Consider the following 27429-nt stretch of genomic DNA (forward strand, 5'->3'; position numbering starts at 1 on the left):
TTTACATATTTCTATTTTTTACTGATCTTTATTTACCTTATCGTGTAGTGTTGCTGCAATGTGGCTGTTGAGGAACCAAGCCTAATAATTGCACTATTTTATATTATTTATTATATATTATTTTTTGTACTTGTACAAGAAGATGTAATAAAATTAATTCTTATTCTGTAAGTGATAGAAACCGTCGCGTGCAATGCAATGGTTGTGTGCGGGGACACGCACACACAACCATCGCGTTCAAGAGCCTCACGTTTCAGCGTTTACCAACGCTGTTGGTGTGATGCTCCCGACATTTCCACCACCGCAGCTCCTTGGAGGAGGAGATAGCCAGAGCATCCATTTAATATATCAGTGTTATAGAGCTCCCATCCACAGTCACACCGACGATGGAGTCCAATATACAGGCCTTTATAATCCTATAAAGATCGGGTCCGCGGGATGCGATCTAACGGGTTTATCTTCTGACGTCAGAGAGAAGAAAAACATCATGATGGATGAAGAGAATTAAAATGATAGATAATCACTGGGATTCCGTAGCTAGGCTAACTAGCTAACTGGGTTTTCCTTGATCGCCCGTCGATGTTTTTTTTCCCAAGGATTTAATCTGAAGAGCATTTCTGTGTATTTCGAGATGTTGGACATTTAGAGAATTGGTTCGTGCTCTCATCTCCTGCTGTGGATCAGTGATCTGAACTTGTGTTGACAGCGACTCCATGAAGGTGACGATTGGATGATGAGGGAGAGAGTATGATCATGTTGGAGAAACAGGTACAAGAGCATTGATGAGTAACCTTACATTCAAGCAATGTTCCTTATGTGGATTTATATTATTTGTGGATCTGACCTATTGTGTATATATATATATATATATATATATATATATATATATATATATATATATATATATATATATATATATATATATATATATGTGTATTCTTTATAGATTGTATTATTTATTGTATCTAATTACTGTTGTCCCTCGGTCCGGATGTCTCCCTCCGAATGCACTTTGTTATTTTTAGTGTACCTCTTTTTCTCTCGCTGACACACACACCCATGCACTTAAAGACATACACACACACACACACACACACACACACACACACACACACACACACACACACACACACACACACACACACACACACACACACTATCTAATGCTGTACACACACAGTAATGCCCCAGACACACACACACACACACACACACACACACACACACACACACACACACACACACACACACACACACACACACACACACACACACACACACACACACACACACACACACACACACACACACACACACATACACTAGATGGGTTTGTGACCCTAGTGACCTCCAACTCAAAATGTGAACTAGAATCAGGGACTCCATCTCTCTCTCCTCTAAGGCTGAGATCTTCCTGTTGTAGAGGGGCTGACTCAAGTCAGTTCCCTATTGCCTTCCGTTCCCACGGTCTTGGTTTAATGTTGTCAGGTGACCAGGTGGTCAGGGGAGGCAAGGTGTATGAGATGGAGAGATGGACTGTCCTGAAATCTATTTTTGTAATTTCTATAATTTCTATATTTAAAAAATGCATGCATATAATATTTTGTAAAACTGTGGGTGTTTGTGGGTGTGTTTGTTGATGGAAGCTTTTTGGTTCGGGTTGATGATAATTACATATTTATATAGCAGGACGTGATACAGCTTCAGCTGTGTGTGTGTGTGTGTGTGTGTGTGTGTGTGTGTGTGTGTGTGTGTGTGTGTGTGTGTGTGTGTGTGTGTGTGTGTGTGTGTGTGTGTGTATGTTTTGATTTGTAATTCTGTTCACCCGTGTTCTTATTTGTTCCCTAGTCCCGCCCCCTGGTGGTGGCTTCTAAGTGTTTCTGCCTATGTTGTATTCCTTGGATTCCGTTTTTTCTATTGCATTGTAGAAAGCGTATATTATTTGCTGAGAGAGAGTACAGTACCCGCTAAAGTATTTTCTGACAAGTCTGACCAGTCCACATCCCCCACTATCATGTTAGTTTATGTCTTCTATTTCTATTCATTATTCCGGTTATTGTGCTGACCTTAATTAACAATAATGTCTTGTAAGTGTTGTTAAATTTCATACATTTTATCAAAATATAATATATGGTATCCATCAATATATTGTTGTGAATATCTTGAAAGTATTCGTTGGTGTAGGACCAGGAAGAGGAACCCCATGTTCTGCCCCACTTCCTGTCTCTACTGCAGAGTGGGATGGGGAGGGGGGAGGTGTACTCGCTGTTTCCATGACAACAGCTCCCTTACTGTAAGGGGCCATGGGACACTGTCTCGCATATGAAATGGTATCCCCCCCCCCCCACACACACACACACATGCGCACACATGTACACTCACACACACACACACACACACACACACACACACACACACACACACACACACACACACACACACACACACACACACACACACACACACACACATTTTTCAATGACTAATAATTGTTGCAAAAAAAAGATATTTCGTAAGAATAAGTTTGACAATTATTTTTGACCATATGCCCAACAACGGTTATATCATGGCATTTAGGACTACCAGGTAAAACTAGCAGGCTCGTAGGACTGGTCTACGGCAGGAAGAACCACTAAGTAGGACTCAGAGAGGAGTGGTCTAGGGAAGGTAGAACCACTAGGACTCAGGAAGGACTGGTCTAGGGAAGGTAGGATCACAAGGTCTGACTCAGGTAGGGCAGGGCTGGACCCACATGATGCTCGTGGGCAGGGCTCCGCAGCAGAGATGGATGTTTAACATCTCTGTTGCCGTGCCAACGGCAACAGAGATGGTATGGGTTTGGGTTAGGATGGTATGGTATGGGTGGATGGATGGTATGGATGGTATGGGGATGGTATGGTATGGGGAGAGCCGGATCACAGATCTCTTCTCAGTATCTCCTCGTTGCTGTGGAGATACCCCAGTGTTAATGCTCAGAGATAGAGAGAGAGAGAGAGGGGAACAGTAATTCCCCTGTGAGTGTCTCTCTCGCCCCTTACTCTGTGTTGTAACTCCGCCAGGAGACAGAGGAAACAGAGAAGAGACGAAGGAAAGGAGCAGTGGAGTAGAAAGGATGAGAGGAGGGATAGAGGAGAGTATGGAGGAAAAGGAGGAGCAGGGATGGACGAGTGGAAAAGTGAGGGAGGGGAGGAGGAGGAGGGATGGATAAGAGGAGAGCAGAGACATGCAGACAGAGCAGACTGTGTGTGTGTGTTGTGTCTCGTATTGGCGGCTAGTGGGGACGGACTTGTTTTTATGGGTGCCATGGAGCCCAGGTTCTCTCTGCACTTGGCTCTGGCTCAGCCTGTCAGGATGTGCATGTTGGATCTGCCTTTTAGCATCCTTGAGGACCTGGTAAGCATGCACGCACGCACACACACACACACACACACACACACACACACACACACACACACACACACACACACACACACACACACACACACACACTTACACACACACACACACACACACACACACACACACACACACACACACACACACACACACACACACACACACACACACACCGTGTAGATGCTACAGAATAGCACCACCCTAACCCTAACCCTATATATGTATATGTGTGCCTAGAGTTAGGTGTGCCAAAAGTTGTGGGTGGCCTTGTTCCTCAGGGTTTGTCTTTTCTCCTCCTCTCTCCTCTCACCCCTCCTCTTCTCCTCTCTCCTCCTAGCTTCTTTTCATGTTTCCTCTTCTGATCTCCGGCATCTTTTCAATTATGGGATATTTCTTTCTCTGCCCCTCCCCCCTTCTCGCTGTTGGTATTTGAAGTTATGATCGCCACACTTTAATTAATCATCTGAAGGCTTTTCTGGCATCTCATGGAACTTGTTCAGCCAACGTCACGATTACATCACATTGCTCGCTTGTGGCAAAACAAAGCAGCAGCTGGAGGAAAACACTACTCCGTCGAGTGGTGGGCTAACCCAACTATTGGAACGATGTACCTTTGCTGTGTTGTTGGGTGCCGGAAATAAATAATATTATGTTGTATAGATATGTGTCTAAAGGATTGGGTTGTCCAACTATACAGAAATTAGGGTACTAGGTGGAATTGATGATTTATCTTTTGTAACTTGGCGCATTAGCTAACTTTATTATCTAGCTGTATGGCCAAAGGCAATCCCATAGATAGTCTTTCAATTGTGAGGTTAAAGGGAAACCAAACAAATGGAATTGGGGATCAATTTGATCACCGACGTGATTGATCAACAAAAGGAAAATCCTGTATTTTCCTTTTGTTGGTAGAATCTAGGGATGGATTTGAAAGAATAGTTGTTCTCCCTAGAAAGTCTTATATCCTAGAAGGGCATGATACAATGTAATTGCAGTTTATGAAGTGCTTATTTTATTTGTTTACAATTGAATGAGTTTAGGACATTCCGGACTAGCTCTTCTTTACGCCTCAACACCCCGCCACTATCATTTCAAAGAAATACACGCATGTAATTTTTTTGTTAGGGAATTACTTTGGGACCATAGATAAAACGGCGGCCGTGTCGACCCAGTGTCACGACCAGTGCTGCAGCAGGAACTAAAGGGAGAGGATCCAAATGCAGTTCTGCCAACAAAAGGAAAATACAGGATAGCCCGGGAATTGGTTAGGGCGGCATGTGTCTCAGGAGGTAGAGCGTGTTGGCTGGTAACCGGAAGGTTTCTAGTTTGATCCCCGGCAGTGTCAAGGTGTCCCTGAGCAAGACACCTGACCCTAACTGCTCCCGACGAGCTGACTGGTGTCTCATATGGCTGACATCACCGTCGATGTGTGCATAAATGGATGAATGCTGGGCAATATTCTAAAGCGCTTTGGTTAGAAAAGCGCTAAATAAATGCAATCCATTTACGATTAATCCAAATGCAGTCCATGGAACCGGCTTGCTGTGCATTGGCTCTATGTAAAACATATAGTGACAGTTCGTTGCAATTATTCATCTCTCCACGGTCTTATTACTATCTTAGAAATAAGATATTACAGTTTGTTTCTTATTACTGTTGTTCCTCGGGCCCGCTCAGGATGTCTCTCCTCTCAGATGCACTTTTTTCCTATCTGACACACAAACACACACACACACACACACACACACACACACACACACACACACACACACACACACACACACACACAGACACACACACACACACACACACACACACACACACACAGACACACACACACACACACACACACACACACACACACACACACACACACACACACACACACACACACACACAGTTGGTCTCTCAAAGAGCCAGATGTGATTCAGCTGTTTTCGTCCACCGTAAGAAAAGGAGTAGAACATGTTTAGAACAGATGTGTTCAGATAAACAGCACTTGCAGCTGCTATGGTCAGAGATAAACTGCTTTTAGTTTACATCATTCGGTTTCAAATAATAGGTTGAACTATAGACTGACAGATAGGGGGCAACCTTGGACCAATCATGCTGTTTACGCGTACTTGTCTTTACATCCATCTATCTGTTCATCTGTCTTTCTGTCAATCCCATGGACCTATTAAAGAAGGTAAATCCATCTATCCGTCTTAACGGGTCTTATCTGTCTAAAAGGTCTGTCTATCTGTCTGTTTATATATGGGACACTGTCTATGATATATAATATTGAAAAGAAGACGGTTATAGACATCAACAACATATGTGACATGTAGACCCTGAACCATGTGTATGGGGGAGGAGGAGAAGGGGCGGGGCTAGGAATGGGGGAGGAGGGGAAGCGGGAGGAGCTAGGAACAGTGTTGCCAGATTGGGTCAGATTTCTGGCACAATCTGGCTACACTAGCTAGGAACCGAGCCTGATGAGTCACGGTCTGCCTCCTCACATCCCCGCTGGACCCGACCGCGGTCATAACGGATGTACGCTGTTAGAGTAGCCTCCCTCCTCAGACCCCATGGTGTATTTTCCGGGCTCTCAGTGTGGGGCTCAGTGCGGACACTCGGAGGGCCTGTACCCCGAAATGTTTGAGGGTTCGCGGCGGGTGCGCAGCATTTGGGGCGGGGTGCGGCTGGAGCTCAGCGATGATCCAAGCCCAGTCCTCCTCCACAGCTTCACCCACCTGGACCCCGACCTGCCCCGGCACCCAGAGGTGAGCTAGTTGCAGCCCCCCTTTGGTACAGGCTCATAATAACTCATAATATAAGAATAGACCGGTGCCGTTATTTGGAGCGGCATATGGCTCTGGAGGTAGAGCGGGTCGGCTGGTGACCGGAAAGTTGCTTGTTCGATCCCCGGCTCCTCTTGCTGAGTGTCGAGGTGTCCCTGAGCAAGATAGCTCGCCTTGATTGCTCATGACGAGCTGGTCTTCGTGAGAAAACCAGCTCTTTGGTCGTTGCCCTGCGTGGTTGACTCCTCCGTCGGTGTTTGAATGTGTTTGAATGGGTGAATGTTTGGCATCGTAAAGCGCTCTGAGTTGCCACTGGTTAGAAAAGCGCTGTATAAATGCTGTGCATTTGCCATCGGCACAGCGAGGCTGTTTTCTGTCGCTTCTGTCACTGTATATTGCCTATATAGGCCAACATTTGGATTATAGCCCTAAGTGGGAATGTGTTTATATGGTCAACCATAGCCTTCTAGTTGTTATGGATTAATTTATTAGTTAATGTAATCTTATGGATGACCATTTTTGTCGATCCTGGATTGTCGCCTTGTTTTCCTAGTTTTTTAGTTATAACTATAAGATTTCTTAAAGTTATAGGCCTAACTATCTAGGATAGCTCTAGGATAGTTATAACTATGCCTATATGATGGTTATAACCATATGATAGCTTAACTATATTATATAGGTCTACATTATGACACTGTTCTCCTGAGAGTCAGAGAATCAGCAGTGCATGACCATCACAAAGTGATTTTGTGTTTCATCACTTTATTTTGTTAGTTTGTTGTTGCAAACATATTTACTTTATTATTCATATTTTAGTTTGTCTGCCTTGCTGTCCTGTCCCAACCCTGCCACCTGTGAGGTTCATTTAATCTAATCCTCTCACTACAACACAATTACCTAATCCTTAATCTGTTCTCTCGTAGCAGGCCGCCTCACCACAACCTGCTGCCCTTCTCGTCCTCTAGTAAGGGATAGGATTAACACTAAGCGTAGAAACTGAGTCCGGTCTCTGCTCAAGGCAAGAGATTTCAGCTGTGAACCATACCCAAGACAGGATATATCATGTATCATTCAGGCTATATAATAGATGACAACTTTGTAAGATGTATAGACTGTTTATCCTGTAGTCTACCCATATCATATAGCAACAGAATATAGTGACATAATACCAGTCTTGCTTTCTAAATGCACTACTAGAACTGAAAAGGAATTACAGAGGAGTAAACAAATTTCAATCTAATCGGATGGTTAAGGTTTGCTGAATAGCATTACCTTAATAAGCACATATTATAAATGACATCACATATCCCACAAATGACATCACATAGCAATAAAAACATCACATATAACTACATTAATAACATTACATAGCTACAAATAGCATCACATATCACTACATTATTTACATCACATATAATTACATTGATAACATAAGACATCACTACATTAATAACATCACATCACTACAATAATGACAAACAATTACTGCGATAACAATGCATGTCAATGCTTTAAGTTAACATTAACGTCCTCATTCAGGACATCACACTAGTAACATCATCCCGACATACAGTACATTGTAGGATGCTGTACATTAATAGCATACAGTATACATCAGCAGACATCACCTAGACTCTGCATAGCCACCCCCTCTCGCCCCTCCTAAGCACTTATTGTATGTTATATGTCCTGGCACTTAATGTACGCACTTATTGTCTGTCATACTTAGCGATAGTACTTAGTTGTGTAGCTTCTTATCCTAGCTATCCTTGTTGTATACAGGTAATGGGTTTACTTCATTACGAACATCATTACTTTACCGACAGCAATATATTGTTTCACCTTCTTCTGACAAATGTACTTATTGTCAGTCATTTTGGATAAAATCGTCTGCTAAATGCCCTAAACATAAAATGCAAATGTACATTCATTTATCGTACATCATCAATAGCATAGAGTGAGAGCTCCGATGCCTTGTTCCGGGGCCTACAGCAGTACATGCTTTTTGGAACGGACTCCCGGCTCCCAGTGACATCACGGCCATTGTTTGGTGAGGGAGGTCCCTGGTCAGCACCAGAACGCCCCAATGACCTTGTTTACACCAAGCGGCAGTCATGCCCGCCTGTTTGTGAGGCCCATGGCTAACATGGAGTTCCTTGAACTGCCCCAGGTGGTTCACGGTAGGTGGATCAGAGAGACCCACGTCCAATCTTAGTGAACAGGAAGATCTTAATGTTATGCGTTTTCAAAGGTCCACGTTGACGCCGGCTATGTTGAAGTTATTAAGGATTGAATATTCATTATTTTTGTCCATAGACTAGTGCAAGGTGTTCACCCATTCCAAACGTCAATGTGACAGAAATGGAAAGTTTTCACTGAAAATTGTATACAATGGCAAGGCTCTGAAGAAGGCGCTAGGTCACAGCCCCTAGCTGAGGATGTGTGTGTGTGTTTTGTGTTGTGTGTATTTTGTGCTGTGTTTGTTTTGTTGCATCAGTTGTGTAAGCTACAGCCAAATTGAGGATATAACTAGGGCAGGGGGATGTGTAGATAACAAAAAACATGCTTTTTATGTTATGATTATAACACAAAATCCATATATTCCGGAATCCATATATTCAGATAATTAGATACTGCAGGTCTCTCTCCTTAACCCCTCGCTCATCTCCCTCTCTCCTTTTCTCTGACTGTGCAGATGGATGTGTAGAGGGAACAAACTGGTAGCCATCTTATATTTAGAGTGCTGACTCACTCTGGGGAGCCAGCAGGATGTGTGTTGTCTTGTATCCATGGTAATGCATCTCTGTCATTATAGCAGTAAGAAAAAATACCCACATCTAACTATGTTCCCCAGAGAGACAACTAACTCCTTGATCCCTAGAGAGAACTAACTCCTTGATCCCTAGAGAGACTACTAACTCCTTGATCCCTAGACAGACAACTAACTCCTTGATCCCTAGAGAGACAACTAACTCCCCAACCAGAAGTAATACTGGGCCAAACTTTGCGTTCTCAGAGGACGTTTATTTAACAATTATATGCATTCTCATACACACAATGAAGTTGTGGTGAAACCAACCATAATAGGAGCCCATTAATGTTGACTCACCTAATGAGAAGGCTGATGTTGCATGCCACACATCAAATGCTTGATGTCTGGCTTAAGTAATGAGAGTCAGTTTTAGATCAGGATAGAGAGATACAACATCGGAAAAGGCATCAGAAACCACACAGCTCTGTTGGAAAGATCGGGATACTCAGATGCATTACGAAGTCAAAGGGTACTTTGTCAGCCTGGCCCACATGTCGATTTGTTTAATTGTTCAAAATCGCCAAATAGCTCAAAACGCAACACTGTCCAAAATATTTACAGCTCATATCGCTCTTGCGTTTTCTCGTGTATGTTTACTAGGACCACCCACGCCGACGAGAGACATCTACATTCCGATTGGCTGGCGGTCATTTACAGCCGAAAGCTACTAGCTCATTTGCATAGAGTTGAGCTGTTTTCAACTCTCATTTACAGCTTTTCAGCTTTAAAGCTATCGATCAAGCGTTTTATCGCTCCAATCGCTTTATCACTCATGTGAATAAGTGAATGGGCGTTCATTGCTCAAAACGCTTTACAGCTTAAATTGGTGTGAACGCACAGTAATATAGGCAGGGCGTAACATCTTTGTCAATGTCAATGTCAATGTCAATTTTATTTATATAACGCATTTACAGACGGCTTAGCCGCACCAAAGTGCTTTACAGTAAAGTGCAATATTGCAGGAAGGCCAAAAAACAAACAAAAACATATTTGTTATGTCTGTCGGTTTTATCCAACTTTATGGCATACTAATAACTCTGGTATGCTCGTTATCAGCTGGTCTAACACTTTCTCGCCATATTGTCTATTTGGGATGCACCAAAATGAAAATTCTTGGCCGAAACGGAATATACTGAAACAGTTGGCCGAAAGCCGAAAACAAATACCGAATGTGGCATTTGCTGTTTTTCATTCATTTTGCTTTAATTTTTCACCATTGCATAAATCAAACAATTAAATGTCCTTTATAAACTTTTTTGTCTTGATTTTCAATAAAAAAAAATCAATTACAAATTTTATACAAATTATTTATTTAATACTGAACGATTTCTAACATTTCAGCAGACCTTATAGCAAGTATTTAAGAACAATGTAGCTTTTAAATAAATGAGTAAATTATTATTATTATTATTATTAATTTTTTTATCCAAAAAAAAAAATGTTCGGTGTATTTTTTTCTGCCTTTTTACTCCTTCGGCCGAAACCGAAAATTATGTTTTGGGCCATTTTCGGTGGCCGAATTTTAGGTGCAACCCTATTGTCTATCTTGCGTTTGATTTAGTTATCAGACAATGAGATTAGTTGATTGGCTTGCATGACTTCTCTCCCAACATCTCCCAAAGTATCTATTTTTTGGCAGTTTTGTTGTATGGGGCTTACTAGACTTGCCAATGAGCCTTTGCATTCTATATGACCATACATGACATTTACTTATTACTTTCTTCTTACCCTGATACTCCTTAAGTTTATTATTGAAACTCCCTGTCCCTAGATATAGCGACAGAAAACTCCCTGTTCCCTTGATAGAGAGACAACAAACTCCCTGTTCCCTAGAGAGAGAGATGACAAACTCCCTGTTCCCTAGAGAGGGAGACGACAAACTCCCTGTTCCCTAGAGAGAGAGACAACAAACTCCCTGTCCCCTAGAGAGAGATAGAAAACAAACTCCCTGTTCCCTAGAGAGAAAGACAACAAACTCCCTGTTCCCTAGAAAGGGAGACAACAAACTCCCTGTTCCCTAGAGAGAGAGACAACACACTCCATGTTCCCTAGAAAGAGTGACAACAAACTCCCTGTTCCCTTGATAGAGAGACAACAAACTCCCTGTTCCCTAGAGAGAGAGACAACAAACTACCTGTTCCCTAGAGAGAGAGAGACAACAAACTCCCTGTTCCCCAGAGAGAGAGACAACAAACAAGCTGTTCCCTAGAGAGACAACAAACTCCCTGTTCCCTAGAGAGAGAGAGACAACAAACTGCTCCCTAGAGAGATAGACAACCAACTCCCTGTTCCCTAGAGAGACAACAAACCCCCTGTTCCCTAGAGAGACAACCAACTGCCTGTTCCCTAGATAGAGAGGGACAACAAATCCCCTGTTCCTGAGAGAGAGAGAGAGAGAGAGAGAGAGAGAGAGAGAGAGAGAGAGAGAGAGAGAGAGAGAGAGAGAGAGAGAGAGAGAGAGAGAGAGAGAGAGAGAGAGAGAGAGAGAGAGAGAGAGAGAGAGAGAGAGAGAGAGAACAAACTCCCTGTTACCCAGAGAGAGAGGGAGACAACAAACTCCCTGCTGCCTAGAGAGACAAAAAACTCTTTATTCCCTTATAGAAAAAAATATAATTAGAAACGGAGAGGATGAGACAGGAAACAAGTCAGAGAAAGACAGAGTTGGGGAGACAGGGCAAATAGAGACAAGAATAGATTGAGCTAGAGACATTGTGGTTTGCGTACGGAAATAGAACTAGCTGGAATTTGGTAAAAGAAAACCCATCCTGACACACACACACAAACTCTCTCCGTTGCTCACATCACAACACAAACACATGAGTGCAATTGTACAAAAACAATCAGCTGAAGGATTAAACTAAACTACAAGACCTCACCCACTGTTGTTCGCTCTCTGTTACCACGGAAACTTCCCAACGAGAAGAGAGAGAGACAGAGAGGCTGGTTGACTGAGAAAGTGAGAGTGAGAGAGTGAGATAGTATGCCGTGTGAGTCCTGTTGTGGGTATTCCCAAGAGACAATGACTGGTGTTCTAGATTACCTATCAACCCAGGAGAATTGTGAATGGCTCAGGGATATTGGGGGCGTGGTCTCTTCTCCTTCTTCTTCTTCTTCTTCTTCTTAGTATAGATAATGTTATTATTAATATGCAGTGATGTGCAGGGTTAACGGGTGGCGATGAGGTGGAGGAGTGCCTTTAAATATTTAACAACAGTAAAATTTGAAGATGCACCTAATTAGCTGACGATGGTGCTGATGATAATGATGCTGTTGCTGCTGCTGATGATGATTATGATCATGAGGGTTTTGCTGGAGACGAAGAGACTGACGTCCTCCCTCTCTGCTCCTCCAGAGCTCCACCCAGGAGATAGGAGAGGAGGAAGAGGATGGGGCGGTCTTCACCATCACCCTGAGGAAGTTGCAGCTGCACCAGTCGGCCAGTAAGGGGCAGCGATGGCTGGGCGTGGACACAGACTCCGCCCTCAGCCTCTACGAGACCTGCAAGGTGCGCACCATCAAGGCGGGGACGCTGGAGAGGCTGGTGGAGTACATGTTGAAGGCGTTCCGCGGGAAGGACTCCAGCTACGTCACCATCTTCCTGTGCACCTACCGCTCCTTCGCCAGCACGCGGCAGGTCCTCGACCTACTGCTCAACAGGTGTGTACCGATATAATCTATACAATATGTACCTGAATAAACTACAGGTCCTTGACCTGCGGCTTAACAGGTACCACCAATACATGTGTACTGTATAATATATACAATATATACCTGAATATACTACGACATGAATGCACACGATATATACCATATGGACCAGTACACACTACCAATATATACATGTACGGTATATACTAGCAAGACTACATTAATACATACAATATATACCATATATACATGAATACACTACCAATATATGCCTGCATATACTAGAAATACTACATTGATACGTACAATATATACCATATATACATGAATACACTACCAATATATACCTGCATATACTAGAAATACTACATTAATACATACAATCTATACTATATATTACGGAATATACTACCAATACATACCTGAATATACTAGCAATAGTACATTAATACATACAATATAAACTATATGTACCTGAATATACTACCAATATATACCTGATTATAATATAAATAAATGCAACCATTAAATACAACTACTTACAGAAATAACCTACATACAACCAGAAGTCTGAACTACTGAAAGCTCTCTTCAGGAAAGCTAAACTAATGAATGTGAACAACCTCCAGGTATGCTAAACTCCAGAACCTTCCAGCCATGGCGGCCCACAGAGTGTGTGAGGACGACCGCATCGAACTGAGGAAGTATGTTGCATATTTTACATTCTTCAAAAAACAGGACTGTAGAAATCTGAAGTAACCGTATTGTTCTTTTTGAGACCAAGCGCTACGGCTAGTTAGCCAAATTCTTTAAAGGGAGGCAAAACGGTAGACCAGTCCTACTGCATATGTAAATACTAGTTATATTGTATTATATAGTGCAGGGGTCAGCAACCTTTTCAACATGCAGTGCCAGTTTGACATTTTCTCGTTAATGAGTGTGCCTTAAGCAACAATATATTAATTTTAAGCTAAATTATGACACAGTGACCAAAAACATTTCCAGAAGACCTGAAATTGTATTATTTCCATATAGTCCACAATCATGCATCAACATTTTAAATGTTTTTTTTGTTCTTATATTTGCTACATGGGCTTACAAATTATAATTACATCTGTCCCATCTTAAAACACCACTTTGAAAAACTCATTAAAAAAACCTTTTTGCACTTTGAGAAATGTAAAAAACAAGAATAGATGAGAATGTTGGAACCATCCACATCAATATCTTTAAGACATGTACGGCTTTGCAAAACCATGTGAAGGCGATGCATACGGGCCACTTGCAACAATATTTTAAATATTTTCTTCTCAATTGATCCCATTTCATAACACTGCTTTCAGTACCTAATTTAATCATATTTGCACTGGGAGTAAATGCCCAAAACAGAATAAAGTGCAAAAAAAACCAGTAGTAATAATTATGCTGCCGTATTGTGTGGTGAATTTTTTAATAGTAATACAATAAAAAGTTTTTTTTGTGTGAGTGTGCCAATGATTATGCTGCCACGTGCCAGTGGTGGCATGCGTACCTAGGGTTGCCGACCCCTGATATAGTGGATGTCTATACATTTTATACACTATTCCTCTTGTTTTACATAGAGCATGTTTTCTGTCTGTCTGTCTGTCTGTCTGTCTGTCTGTCTGTCTGTCTGTCTGTCTGTCTGTCTGTCTGTCTGTCTATCTGTCTGTCTACCAACCCTACCCTACCCTACCCTACCCTACCCCACCCCACCACACAACACCACACACTCGTCCTATTGGTTTATATAAAGCATATCTATGTATGTTAACACTAGTCAAACTATAAATAATGACTCTATACATGTAATAGTTACACTACGATGTATATAGTGTCGTTAACCTCTCCCCCTCTCTCAGCACGGTGTCGTCTATCCTGGGCGCGTGGTTGGACCAGTACTCTGAGGACTTCTGGTCGCCCCCGGACTACGGCTGTCTGCACCAGCTGCTGTCCTACCTCCATAAACACTTCCCAGGCTCGGACCTGGAGCGCCGCGCCCACAACCTACTGGCCCACTTCCACCGCCGGCAGGTCATCGAGCCAGACCCCGACGGTAAGGGTCAGGGGTCAGGGTTGAGACAGGGTTAGACAGTGAATACAGAGACAGTTATTTAAGGAGCAGGTATGGGTTAGACAGTACAGAGACAGGTCATTAAGGAGCAGGTAGGGGTTAGACAGTACAGGGCCAGGTCGTTAAGATGTTGAATACAGAGACAGTTATTTAAGGAGCAGGTAGGGGTTAGACAGTACAGAGACAGGTCATTAAGGAGCAGGTAGGGGTTAGACAGTACAGGGCCAGGTCGTTAAGATGTTGAATACAGAGACAGTTATTTAAGGAGCAGGTAGGGGTTAGACAGTACAGAGACAGGTCATTAAGGAGCAGATAGGGGTTAGACATTACAGAGACAGGTCATTAAGGAGCAGGTAGGGGTTAGACAGTACAGAGACAGGTCATTAAGGAGCAGATAGGGGTTAGACATTACAGAGACAGGTCATTAAGGAGCAGGTAGGGGTTAAACAGTACAGAGACAGGTTATTAAGTAGCAGGTAGGGGTTAGACAGTACAGGGCCAGGTCGTTAAGATGTTGAATACAGAGACAGTTATTTAAGGAGCAGGTAGGGGTTAGACAGTACAGAGACAGGTCATTAAGGAGCAGTTAGGGGTTTGACATTACAGAGACAGGTCATTAAGGAGCAGGTAGGGGTTAGACAGTACAGAGACAGGTCATTAAGGAGCAGGTAGGGGTTAGACAGTACAGAGACAGGTCATTAAGGAGCAGATAGGGGTTTGACAGTACAGAAAGAGTTCATTAAGAGTTGAATACAGAGACAGGTCCGGCGTAAGTAGGGATTACTCACTGTGTACATACACTCTTATGTTGCTATTATTATTTCAGATTATCCCGGAAAGACAGAGAAATGTGATGGTATGACTTGATTATTTCAGGGTTGTTCTGCAGCAGATATAGAGACATGTACAGAGTATGATGGTATGACTTGATGATTTCAGGGTTGTTCTGCAGCTGATATAGAGAGGTATACATAAATGTGATAGTATCATGATTTCAGGGTTATTTTGACCGCCGATATAGAGACATATAGAAATCTAATAGTAAGACTTGATGTTTCCTGCGATGTTCTGCAGCGGAGCATATCGGCTGTCCCTTCGCCACACAGGAAGAGAGCGGCTTCGAGGATGAACTCCCAATGCTCAGCTTCCTGTCCTTTGACCCCATCATGGTGGCGGAGCAGTTCACCCTCATGGACGCTGTGAGTACCGCTTCCTATAGAAAGTACCACCCACTTCCTGTGAAACACACCGCCACCATCCTGAACTGAACTGTCCACTTCCTGTAGAACACACTGCCCGTGTCCTGGGGAGCACTGGTCCACTGACTGTACAACACATTGTCCAATTTCTGTTTTCTACCTTTTGCCTAATCTTATCTCCCCCCCCCCCCCCTAGGACCTGTTTAAGAGAGTGGTTCCCTACCACTGTCTAGGGGGGATCTGGTCCCAGAGGGATAAGAAGGGGAAGGAGCATGTGGCCCCCACCATCCGGGCTACTGTCGCCCAGTTCAACTCCGTCACCAACTGCGTCATCACCACCCTGCTTAGCACGCCGCTGCTGAAGGCCAGCCAGCGGGCGCGCCTGCTGGAGCGCTGGGTGGAGGTGGCCCGGGTACGTTAGCATGTTAGCACTAGGGACGACCAGTTATGCTGTGTTCGATGGGTCCAACCCATGAAGTGCACTATTTAGGATTAGGGTCGGGAATCACAGGGGAGTTTTTCCTTTCTAACGCTTTAGAAAGCAAAAATAAATTAAAAAAAGAAAAGATAAAAAGGTACACCTAAAAAAATATATATCGATATTAGGCGCCAGTTTATTGATTCTCGTATCGCACGGAGAAGGGCGACGATATATCACCATATCGATATTTTTTATCCAACCCCTACTCTTTAGGATCTCACCATGTGTTTGTTTGTTTTTAAGACTGCATCGTGTTGCGTAAAGGAGTGTGGGTTTTATGAGACTGTTTTGTGTTGTGTTCAGGAGTGTGTGTGTTATGAGAGTGCTTTGTGTGGCGTTCAGGAGTGTGTGTTTTATGAGACTGTGTTTTTTGTTGCGTTCAGGAGTGTCGTATACTTAAGAACTTCTCCTCTTTGAGAGCGATCCTCTCAGCACTGCAGTGTAACGCCATCCACCGCCTGAAGCGCACCTGGGAGGAAGTTTCCAGGTGAGGAGCTACGTGCTACATGCTACAGGCAACATGCAACACACTACATACGACACACTTAATTTTACATGCGACACACTACATGCTAGACGATGCACTCAAGGTGCAACACGCTACATGTTGCACAATATATTCTAAATGCGACACAATGTATGCAACATGCCACACGCTACATGTAACATGCTACCTGACACTTCTCTCTTAGGGAAAACTTTCGTACCTTCCGGGAGCTGTCAGAGATCTTCTCAGACGACAACAACTACTCCCTGAGCAGAGAACTTCTGGTCAAGGTCAGTTGGTTAGATAGTCTGGCATGGTTTAGGTCTGGTATTGTATAGTATAGTCTGGTATGGTAGTAGGTCTGGCATCGTCTGGCATCTTCTGGTTGCGCCTTTTATGTTCATTTTATTACCTCCATTCTGAAGATTTGGTCTAGTAGTTCATTGGTGAATTGGCTTCTTTGTTGCATTTTTCATTTGGATTGATTGCGTTCTAAACACGTCACGCTGCACGTATCAGAAACAACCATTGGATGATAGAATAGTTACAGATAGTTTCCATTTTATTATCCATATTAGACCAAGTTTCCCCTCCATTTTCTTCCACTTTCTCCGTTTTTTCTTCACTTCACTATTCTGGTTTGGTCTAGTATAGTCTGGTATAGTCTAGCATATGGTTAGGATTAAGCTTACAAATAAGCTTATAATAGTATAAGGATAATCATATGATAGCCCTATTAGATATAAGAATATATTTACAGAATTAGATTTAAGCTGGATCTACAGTTCTACTTACTTCACGTCTGCGAAGATCCATTCAAGGACACAATTCAGATTCACGCAGAGCTAACCCTATCCATGTCACAAAATATAGTGATTTAAAAAAAAATGTTAAAACTACTTTTTTTAAATAAACTGCTGTAAAGCTGTTTATTTATTCACGTGTCGCACTGTGGAACCATATCAAAGCTCTACACCACACCGACCAATCGCGACCGGGTCACTGTACTGAAGTGGATCTTCACAGCTCTTTGACGTGCTGATGCACAAGTTTCCTCTGGGCTTACGGGTTGTGTTCTGTCCCTCAGGAGGGAACGTCCAAGTTTGCAACGCTGGAGCTCAATCCCAAACGCACCCAGAGGAGACACCAGCAGCAGAGAGAGCTGGTACTCACTCACTCACTCACTCACTCACTCACTCACTCACTCACTCACTCACTCACTCACTCACTCACTCACTCACTCACTCACTCACTCACTCACTCACTCACTCACTCACTCACTCACTCACTCACTCACACAGTCTAACTCACTCATACTATTATTTGTTTATAATGCATATCCAGAAAATATTGTATTCTCCTCCTCATCGTACTCAGGGAGTCATGCAGGGTACTATCCCCTATCTTGGAACCTTCCTGACAGACCTGGTGATGATGGACACAGCCATGAAGGACTACACAGAGGTCTGGATCGCTCTTTTCAGCACCACTCCCTAGTACAACACACTAACCCTCTCAGGCCCTGTTTACACAATGTCAGAGATTCTAGATAGTTTTATACCGTTGCATATAGATTTATAAACAAATCTGTTTACACAAAAGTCTCTGCATAGCCCTCCCACCCCTCCTACTTATTGTATGTTGTACATCCTGGCACTTAATGCACGCACTTTTTGTATGTCGTAATAAGTTATAATACTTAGATGTGTAGCATCTTAGTCTAGCTGTCTTTGTTGTACACAGGGAATGGGTCAACCTAGCGATTGTTAGTGCCTTGCACTTGGTTCTATGAGCATCCTTACTGTACCGACAGAGATATATTGTTTCCCCTTCTTCTGACAAATAGACTTATTGTAAGTCGCTTTAGATAATAGTGTCTGCTAAATGCCCTCAATGTGAACGTAAATGATTACACATTTATATTACTTTGGATCATGATGCAATTCATGTTTTAGAATAGAATTGCAAAATCTGGGAATCATAGATTAGTAAAAAGGAGAATATATGCATATGACACCCACCTTGCTTTATTGGTTAGCAACCGGTCACGTAACAGCTAAGCACGGGACTAGAGAGATTCTGTCTAGACCAGAGCCTGTATAAAATATGGACGCAGCATCTGTGACGTCAATTGGCACATTGAGGGCGGAATTTAATAGCTGCCTCCCAGTATTCTTTAGTATTCATCCTTAATAACCCCTCTCAAATAACTAAAAAAACACAATATGTAGATGAACTGAACAAACAAAAAAAAATATTCCCGTTGTTTAGACGATGCAAACATCTCTGCATCGCAAGCTAATGACAGCTCAATTGAGATTTTGAAAGAGATTGAATATGATTGTGTAAAGAAGGACACGGTTACGCAACACTCTTCAGTGACTCTGACGAAAGGCTTTTTTATGGTCCCACGTTCCCGCACCGAGATGACCATGTGTCGGGTTTAGTAAGCGGACCAATCACAGCCCTTGCTGCTGCGTCACCTCGACGGAAGGTTACGATTTTTTGGAGGCGCACGTCAAGCCCTTGCGGTGGACGCAAGAAGGGTCCGCATGGTCGTAAGGGGTCCGTAACCCCCTTGCGTTGCGTGAACGTGGTACCATAAAGAGCCCTTAACACTCTCTTAACCTCTATGTCATGTCAACTAAACCTATTGGTTTTCCGTGTATTGCAGGGAGGGCTGATCAACTTTGAGAAAAGGAGAAAGGTACGTTTGAAGACCTCGTGCTCATGGCTGAATACAATACTGAGAATAAATCTAGAAATCACCTCTCTAGCTTTATTGATTTATGTACCACAGAATGAAAGACATTCTCTCCTCTGACTCCCCCCCCCCCACTCTCTGTCTCTCTCTGACTCTGTCCCTCTCTCCAGGAGTTCGAGGTTATAGCTCAGATCAAACTGCTCCAGCTAGCCTCTAACAACTACAGCTTCACGCCCGACGGCCACTTCAGAGACTGGTTCTCCAGCGTGGAGAGACTCAGCGAGGCCGAGAGGTGATTATTGCTAGGCTAGTAGGCTGTAGGCCATTAGTGCTATGCTAGGATAGGCTACTGCCGCTTTGCTCGTATAGCTAATTACTGATGTCTAGGTCAGTAGTACTATGATAGCAAGGCTATTATTGCTCCGCTAGGTGTGCAATGCTATGCTATCATAGGCCAGTGGTGCTAATAATCCTATACTTGGATAGGCTAGTACTGCTTTGCTGGTATACCTAATTACTGTTTTTCTAGGCCAGTAGTGCTATGATAGCAAGGCTATTATTGCTACGCTAGGTGTGTAGTATACCTCTAGGATAGGCCACTGGTGCTAGTGGTACTGTACTAGGTTAGGCTAGAAGTGTAACGCCAGGATAGGCCAGTGGTGCTAGTGGTACTGTACTAGGTTAGGCTAGAAGTGTAACGCCAGGATAGGCCAGTGGTGCTAGTGGTACTGTACTAGGTTAGGCTAGAAGTGTAACGCCAGGATAGGCCAGTGGTGCTAGTGGTACTGTACTAGGTTAGGCTAGAAGTGTAACGCCAGGATAGGCCAGTGGTGCTAGTGGTACTGTACTAGGTTAGGCTAGTAGTGTAACGCCAGGATAGGCCAGTGCTTTTATCAACCAAGGGTTTTGCAGGTTTTGCATTGGGTTATATATTCTTGAAACAGACAAATTTACAATACATTTTAAAAAAATACATAGACAATGATAATACGTTTGGTTAATATAGTATTATGGCATAGGCTTCTAATGGTAGGCTAGAATAGGTTGGGTCTGCCATGATAAGATAGCTTAGTTGTGGTAGTGTCACCTTTCTAGCTTTAACCTGTCTCACCTGTCTAGCTATAACCTGTCTCTCCTGTCTAGCCTTAACTTGTCTCTCTTGTCTATAACCTGTCTCTCCTGTTTAACCTGTCTCTCTTGTCTATAACCTGCCTCTCCTGTCTATAAACTGTCTGTCCTGTCTAGCTATAACCTGTCTCTCCTGTCTATAACCTGTCTCTCCTGTCTAGCTACAATCTGTATAGCTATAATCTGTCTCTCCTATAACCTGTCTCTCCTGTCTATAACCTGTCTCTACTGTCCAGCTACCACCTGTCCTGTGAGATTGAGCCTCTGTCTGAGTCGGCCAGCAACACGCTGAGGGCCAAGAAGAACGGAGGCATCATCAAACGCTGGAGCGAGTGAGTCACACACACACACACACACACACACACACACACACACACACACACACACACACACACACACACACACACACACACACAACCAGACACACAACCAGACACACAACCAGACACACCGTATACAATAACCCTACTTTCTCTGTCTCTCTCTCCAGTCGTCAGCTGGAGGCGGGGGCCAGTGGGGCTCCGGGCTCCCACCATTCCAAGTCTTTTGACCATGCCCCCAGCAGGCCGTACCAAAGCAGTGGAGGCGGAGGGGGGGGGGACAGCGGGGACGCTTTGAGCGTGACGTCAGTCAGCTCCAGTGGTTCCGACCTGGAGGACGTCAATGCCAGCTTCCTGTCCGACTCACCGGAGGTCCACGAGAGGAAGGCACGAAGCCACTTAGCTTAGAACAGATTCAAATTATATTAGCTGTGATGCTGTCTTTAATTTATTACACAAATGTTACTGTTTTATAAAGGTTTTTGTTCTTGTTTTGTTTCTTTTGTGTTTTCCAGACATCGACTCCTTCGGTCAAACATTCAATTTCTGTTCTGGGACGAGAGACGCATGTTACTGAGACTGCCTCTACGGTAAGTCATCCACTCCCACTAGTCCATTGATGCTCCCCATTCCCAATGGCTCCTCCCCCTTCTCTTATCCATTCTCCATAGCTCCGTCCACCGCCCCCTCCCAAATGGCCCAGTAGGGCTGAGTACAGAGAGAAGAGGATCAATGACCTTTGAGACCCTTCTCCTGATGTTTAAAGTGCTTTTGTCTAATAGTGAAGTACTATATATTAGTGCTACTAGTGCATGACAATTTTCCCAAATGAGTCCGCTCTTACCTCTGGAATGTAGTTAAAGACCCCATATTGGGATGCCATTTTAGGGTTAATAATTGCCTTTTGGGGTACTCTGTTGCGATTGGTTCTACACTTTGCGAGTGTGTTGGCATACTCCCCCCCCCCCCGAGAAGTTGTAAACATTGTGGGTAGCCGGGAGGTGGGACTTCTGCACTTCATCAACGCCCACTGCAGTCTGACGTCACACTGTTATGGAAGTAATGTTTGAGAGCAAACGAGCTGTTTCATCACTTATGACGGGCGTTCTCGTGGAATACTCCCCCTGGCTCCGACTAAGATTTTTCTAGCTTAGCAGACGTAAAACATGTAAACATACGTCGTATAACAGTCAAAAGCAAAGGGAAAAGTTTAAAAAGCATGATATCACCCCTTTTAAAGAACTCTTGTCTAATACTGTAGTACTGTATACTTGTACTAGTTTTACGTGAACAACCATTGGCCCAATGTTAATGAGTCCACTCTCTCCTCTGGAATGTACTCAACTGTCTTGTGTTTCCTGTGTGCAGTTCTGGGAGTGCACATCGCTGTCGTCCCTCGACACATCTGGCTCCGCCTCCGGCTCCAGCAGCACCTCCTCCTCCTCTGCCTCCTGCTCCACCCCTCTGGCCGCCTCCCGCTCCCACAAGCGCTCTGCCTCGGCCGTCTCAAACTACTCCACCCTGTCACTGCCGCTCTACAACCAGCAGGTGGACGACTGCTGCATCATCAGGGTCAGCCTGGACGTGGAGAACGGAAACATGTACAAGAGCATACTGGTGAGACGGGGGAGAGGAGGTGGAGGAGGGGAGAGGGCAGAGAGGAGGGGTGAGAGGGAACATGTACAAGAGTATACTGGTGAGGATGAGGAGAGGAGGAGAGATGGGAGAGAGAGATGGGAGAGAGGAAGAGAGGAGCCGAGGGGGAGAAGAGGTGAGGGGGAAGGGAGGGGGGAAGTCCTGTTTGGAAACACGTTCCGTAGTATGCTGGTGAGGAGGAGAGGAGAGGGGGAAGCGGGAGAAGAGAGGAGGAGAGAGGAGGGCAGGAGCAGAGGGCAAAGGAGGGGGAGGTCAGCCCCGACGTGGAGAACTGAAACATGAACGGGGGATGAAGGGAAGAGGGGGGAGGAAGGGAAGAGGGAGGAGGGGATTGGAAGAGGAGAGACATAGGGGGAAGGGACAGAGAAGAGGGGGAGAAGGAGGAGATGAGAGAGAAAACAAGAGTGCAAGACTGGTGAGAGGAGGAAAGGAGAGGAGGAGGAGGGGCTGAAGAGAGAGGAGAGGAGAGAGAAGGAGAGGAGGAGGAGCGGAGGAGAGGTCTCAATGTGTGTGTATGTCTCTCAGGTCACCAGCCAGGACAAGACCCCGGCGGTGATCCGTAAGGCGATGATCAAACACAACCTGGAGAGGGAGAAGGCCGAGGACTACGAGCTCATGCAGAAGATATCTGAGGAGAAAGGTGAACACACAGCACTGGGGTTGATGTTGATGTATATGCATATCATTGGCAGGAATTTATAATACAATTATTATAATACATGACTGTACGACACATGGACCATGTGAAAACAATACCGTCCTGTACTGCGTGCGGTCAGGGTGATGTCGGTTATCTAAAATGCAGCAGGGGAGTGAGCAGATCTAGCAGTAGGACCTTTTGTTATAGCCAATAAGTGGGATAAGACGAGATGGGACATGTAAGTCATCAAAGTCAAAGTCTCAAAGGGCTTCACGTTCAAACTGTAGCATAAACAAGACAACGGTTGACTATGTTCTTTGAGTAAGATGTCAGATAAAGTTATTCCTGTAATATGTAGTCATATGTTAAAGTACCAACATGACTATCGGCTTGTCTGTTCAATTCAATTCAATTTTATTTGTTCAGTCCTTAATCACCGGTACAGTCTCAAAGGGCTTAATAGGCCATATATTTAACAACCCCTGTCCCTTGCCCCAAAGAGAAAAGAAAGAAAGAAAAAACTCAAGAAAAAAATAAAAAACTCAGTTAATTAGAATGCAGAAATCTTGAAATTGCTGATGGGGTTGATCTGTTGATCTGACAAAGACTTAAAATTGGTGCTTCATGTCTTACGTCCTGTCTTATCTCTCTGTCTCAGAACTGCGTATCCCTGACAACGCCAACGTCTTCTATGCCATGAACTCCACTGCCAACTACGACTTTGTGCTGAAGAAGCGCGGCCCCACACGCCCACTGCGCGCCAAGAGCGTCACCAGCTCCACACTACCACGCATGAAGCAGAAAGGCCTGAAGATCGCCAAGGGCATCTTCTGATCTCCTCTCCATCCTCCTCCTCCTCTCCTCCTCAACCTCCTCCTCTCCTCCTCAACCTCCTCCTCATCGTCCTATCCTCTTCCCTATCCTCCTCTCCTCCTCACCTTGGAGAGATGAACATAGCGTTGGCGTTGAATACTGGGACACAGAGACGCTTGCTCTGAGTAACACCCCCTCACCAGGACTCTATCATGGCTGCCAGCTCTCTGTGCTCCGCAGGACAGGATGTGATGTCATCGCTGCAGCCATGTTGAAAGGGGGCTCTTGCGCTCTGTGGCGTTTTCAGCTGTGAACACGGTTTAACATACCGGTAGTGCGAAAATTACTGCTTACGTGTATACAAACGAGATGTCATAACAGGTGGGAGGTGGACTTTTAACCTGCGTGGACCAACCAGGTGTTAAACCAGGGGTGAATGATTTTAACCTGTGTGAGGTGGCCATGGATCACATGGCACTGTTTTTTTTACTGAACGATATCTCACTCTGTCATGGGTTGAGGTCCTACTTGGGTGTCTGTTCTGGACCAGACCTGTGTGTACATAGAACATCCCTGGCGATGTTTGATTGGACCATGAGCTGCACCTTAATGGATCAACAGCGCTTAAACAACTGAAAGATACTCTCTCTCTCTGCTCCAGCTCTCAGTCTCTCTCTTGCTGGAATGGCAGGGGGTGGTTTCTCTGTGGTTACTATGGGTAACCAGCGACACACCGCCATGTCGGATTAGTGACCACATGACCTGGGATATAATGCTCTTTCTGATTGGCTGTGATTCTTGCTGAATGATGATGTCATTAACCTGGTTTGAGTTGATCAGTGTTTGGTGCCCCAGCAGGGATGGGTGGGGTGGTGGGTCAGTGGGTCTTTGATCACTGCTGGCAATGGAGTGTTGTGATTGGTGGTCGAGGTGATGTGAGGGATGGTAGAAGGGTCAGAGTTTTGGTCCAGTTTACACTACAGTACATCTAACGAGGTTCTACCAGTCTGTCTTGGGCCAAAGACTCAGGCGGAAGTGTGATTGATATTGTCCTTAAAGCTGCCAAATTCCAGCTAAAACATCTCGGCTCCACACAGCTCTTTGCTTAACCATCACCTGCTCCTTCTTGTCCTGACACGCTAGCGCAACACGCTAACACAACACACTACGCATACGCACAACACAACACGCTACCACAACACTCTACGTTTACACACAACACAACATGCTACATCAACACAACACACTACAACAACACAGTTTGCTTACTCAAAACTCAACACGCTACAATTACACACTACGTTTACACACTACCACAACACACTACGCGTACGCACTGCACAACACCCTACAACAACATACTGCGCTTACGCACAACACAACATGCTACCACAACACACTACACTGATGCAAAACACAACATGCTACCACACTACACCGACGCACAACACAACATGCTACCACAGCACACTACTCCGACGCACAACACAACATGCTACCACACTACACCGACGCACAACACAACATGCTACCACAACACACTACTCTGACGCACAACACAACATGATACCCCAACAGACTACCGAAACCCACTACCACGGCACACTAACACCACACGAGTCAACCGTGATGCGCATCACAACCCGGTACCACAACACTGTACCAAAAAACCCCGCTAACACAACACAGCTCAGAGCGGTGTCCTCCGAGTGTTACCTTCCATAGTTTTAACCTGCATGACGTTTATTATCATTAATCCTCATGCCATTGGACAAGTGAGCAGAGAGAGAGGAAAGACACTCCCCCAGGTGGCCACACCCCCTGGCTGCCACTATTGGGCCTCTACTGGTCATCACTGTGATCTTCCATCCATTAGCTCCGCCCCCTCTTTCTGATTGGCTGGTTGTGTTGTCATGTCATGGTCGTTTCAGAAGTGATGTGGGTATGTTATTATGTATGTTTATAGACCGGAGGCAGCAGACTTAACCCTTCATGTGCCAAAAGCAGGTAGATAGGTTGGGGCCTTTCACCATGAGAACATGTTTGTTAATGGTTTTGTATGTCTAACGTGTTGTAATGAAGAAAGGTGAGAGGTGAAGCATGGTGAAACCCCGTGCAGGAATGCTACTGGAGACGTGAAGTGTTAAGTTGTAAACCCATACTGTTGGATTGAGATCTAAATCTGTTCTGTTGGGTTTAGTTCTAACCATATACTGTAGGATTTGATTCTAACCCTTTACTGTTGGGTTGAGTTCTTAACCTATACTGTAGGATATTGTTCTAATCCTATACTGTAGGATTTGGTCTGACCCTATACTGTTGGGTGGAGATCTAAACTTATACTGTAGGATTTTGTTCTAACCCTATACTGTTGGGTTGAGATCTAACCCTATACTGTAGGATTTTGTTCTAACCCTATACAGTTGGGTTGAGATCTAAACCTATACTCTTTGGGTTTTTTAGGGCTTAACCTACACGGTTGCTTGTAGGTCTAAACCTACACTGGGATCTGACAGCTGCATCCCTTCAACCACTAAATCCCCCAAGCAGCGTTCATTTTACATTGGGGATGGAACTTATGTCCTCCAGGGGGCTGTACTGTGGTGTATCTCTCTCTCTTCAACGTGCTTCTCTTTGATTTAGCGTGACATTGCTGTGTGTACATTAACCTAACCCTAACCCCATGCAAGCTTTTCCTATCCAACGAGACGGTGGACGGTTACCATGGCAGCCCCTACTGACCTGTGTTGCCATGGCGACACAGGTTGTGTTGTTATGACGACCACCTGGACCTGGCTTGCTTGTTTTCTAAAGTGTGCTCTGGTGCCATGAGCGTTTTTAGACACAAATCTTACATTTTTCTAACCCCCCCCCCAACTGTTTAGTATAGTAGATCCCTCCCCCCCCCCCCCCCCCCCCCCCCCCCCACCGTCCTCCATGTACAACTTTATTTATTGATTTGTATATAGAGATTCTGTTTTGCATTGTACATTCTCTTGTTTCTTGGTTATAGATTAATATATTCATGTATATATGAATAAACCTTAAGTTTATAAAAGTTGAGATGGCTGTTATCTGTCCTGTTTATATCTACTATATATCTAGATATATTTATATAGATCTATCTATCTGTATAGATAGATAGATATATGCTGTTTCTGATGTTCGAACCCAATGCAATTTATAGTGTTTTTTCAGGCACAAGTTAAACTAAAAGAGAAATCATTAATGACAATCATATATACAGGACTTACTTAAGGCCCTCCTAAC

The 27429-nt window shown here is 44.2% G+C and overlaps 1 protein-coding gene across 2 annotated transcripts; it reads left to right on the top strand.

Annotated features, from left to right (window-relative positions):
• The first annotated feature begins 309 nt into the window (after positions 1-309).
• Positions 310-25822, top strand: LOC115545407 (ral guanine nucleotide dissociation stimulator). Of its 2 annotated transcripts, none has more exons than XM_030358531.1 (18): positions 310-768; positions 12344-12648; positions 13269-13343; positions 14520-14713; positions 15806-15930; positions 16127-16342; positions 16795-16898; positions 17104-17188; positions 17986-18063; positions 18276-18362; positions 19573-19605; positions 19773-19894; positions 20967-21062; positions 21221-21437; positions 21566-21640; positions 22419-22667; positions 23232-23346; positions 24005-25822. In XM_030358531.1, the coding sequence occupies exons 1-18, from the start codon at positions 748-750 to the stop codon at positions 24178-24180; spliced, it is 2373 nt and encodes a 790-aa protein (XP_030214391.1). In that variant the 5' UTR covers positions 310-747; the 3' UTR covers positions 24181-25822. The 2 variants fall into 2 exon arrangements, with proteins under 2 accessions (XP_030214391.1, XP_030214389.1); XM_030358529.1 differs by lacking the exon at positions 310-768 and adding an exon at positions 5834-6161.
• Positions 25823-27429: the final 1607 nt, after the last annotated feature.

The sequence above is a fragment of the Gadus morhua genome, chromosome 6 (assembly GCF_902167405.1).
Source record: "Gadus morhua chromosome 6, gadMor3.0, whole genome shotgun sequence".
NCBI lineage: Eukaryota > Metazoa > Chordata > Actinopteri > Gadiformes > Gadidae > Gadus > Gadus morhua.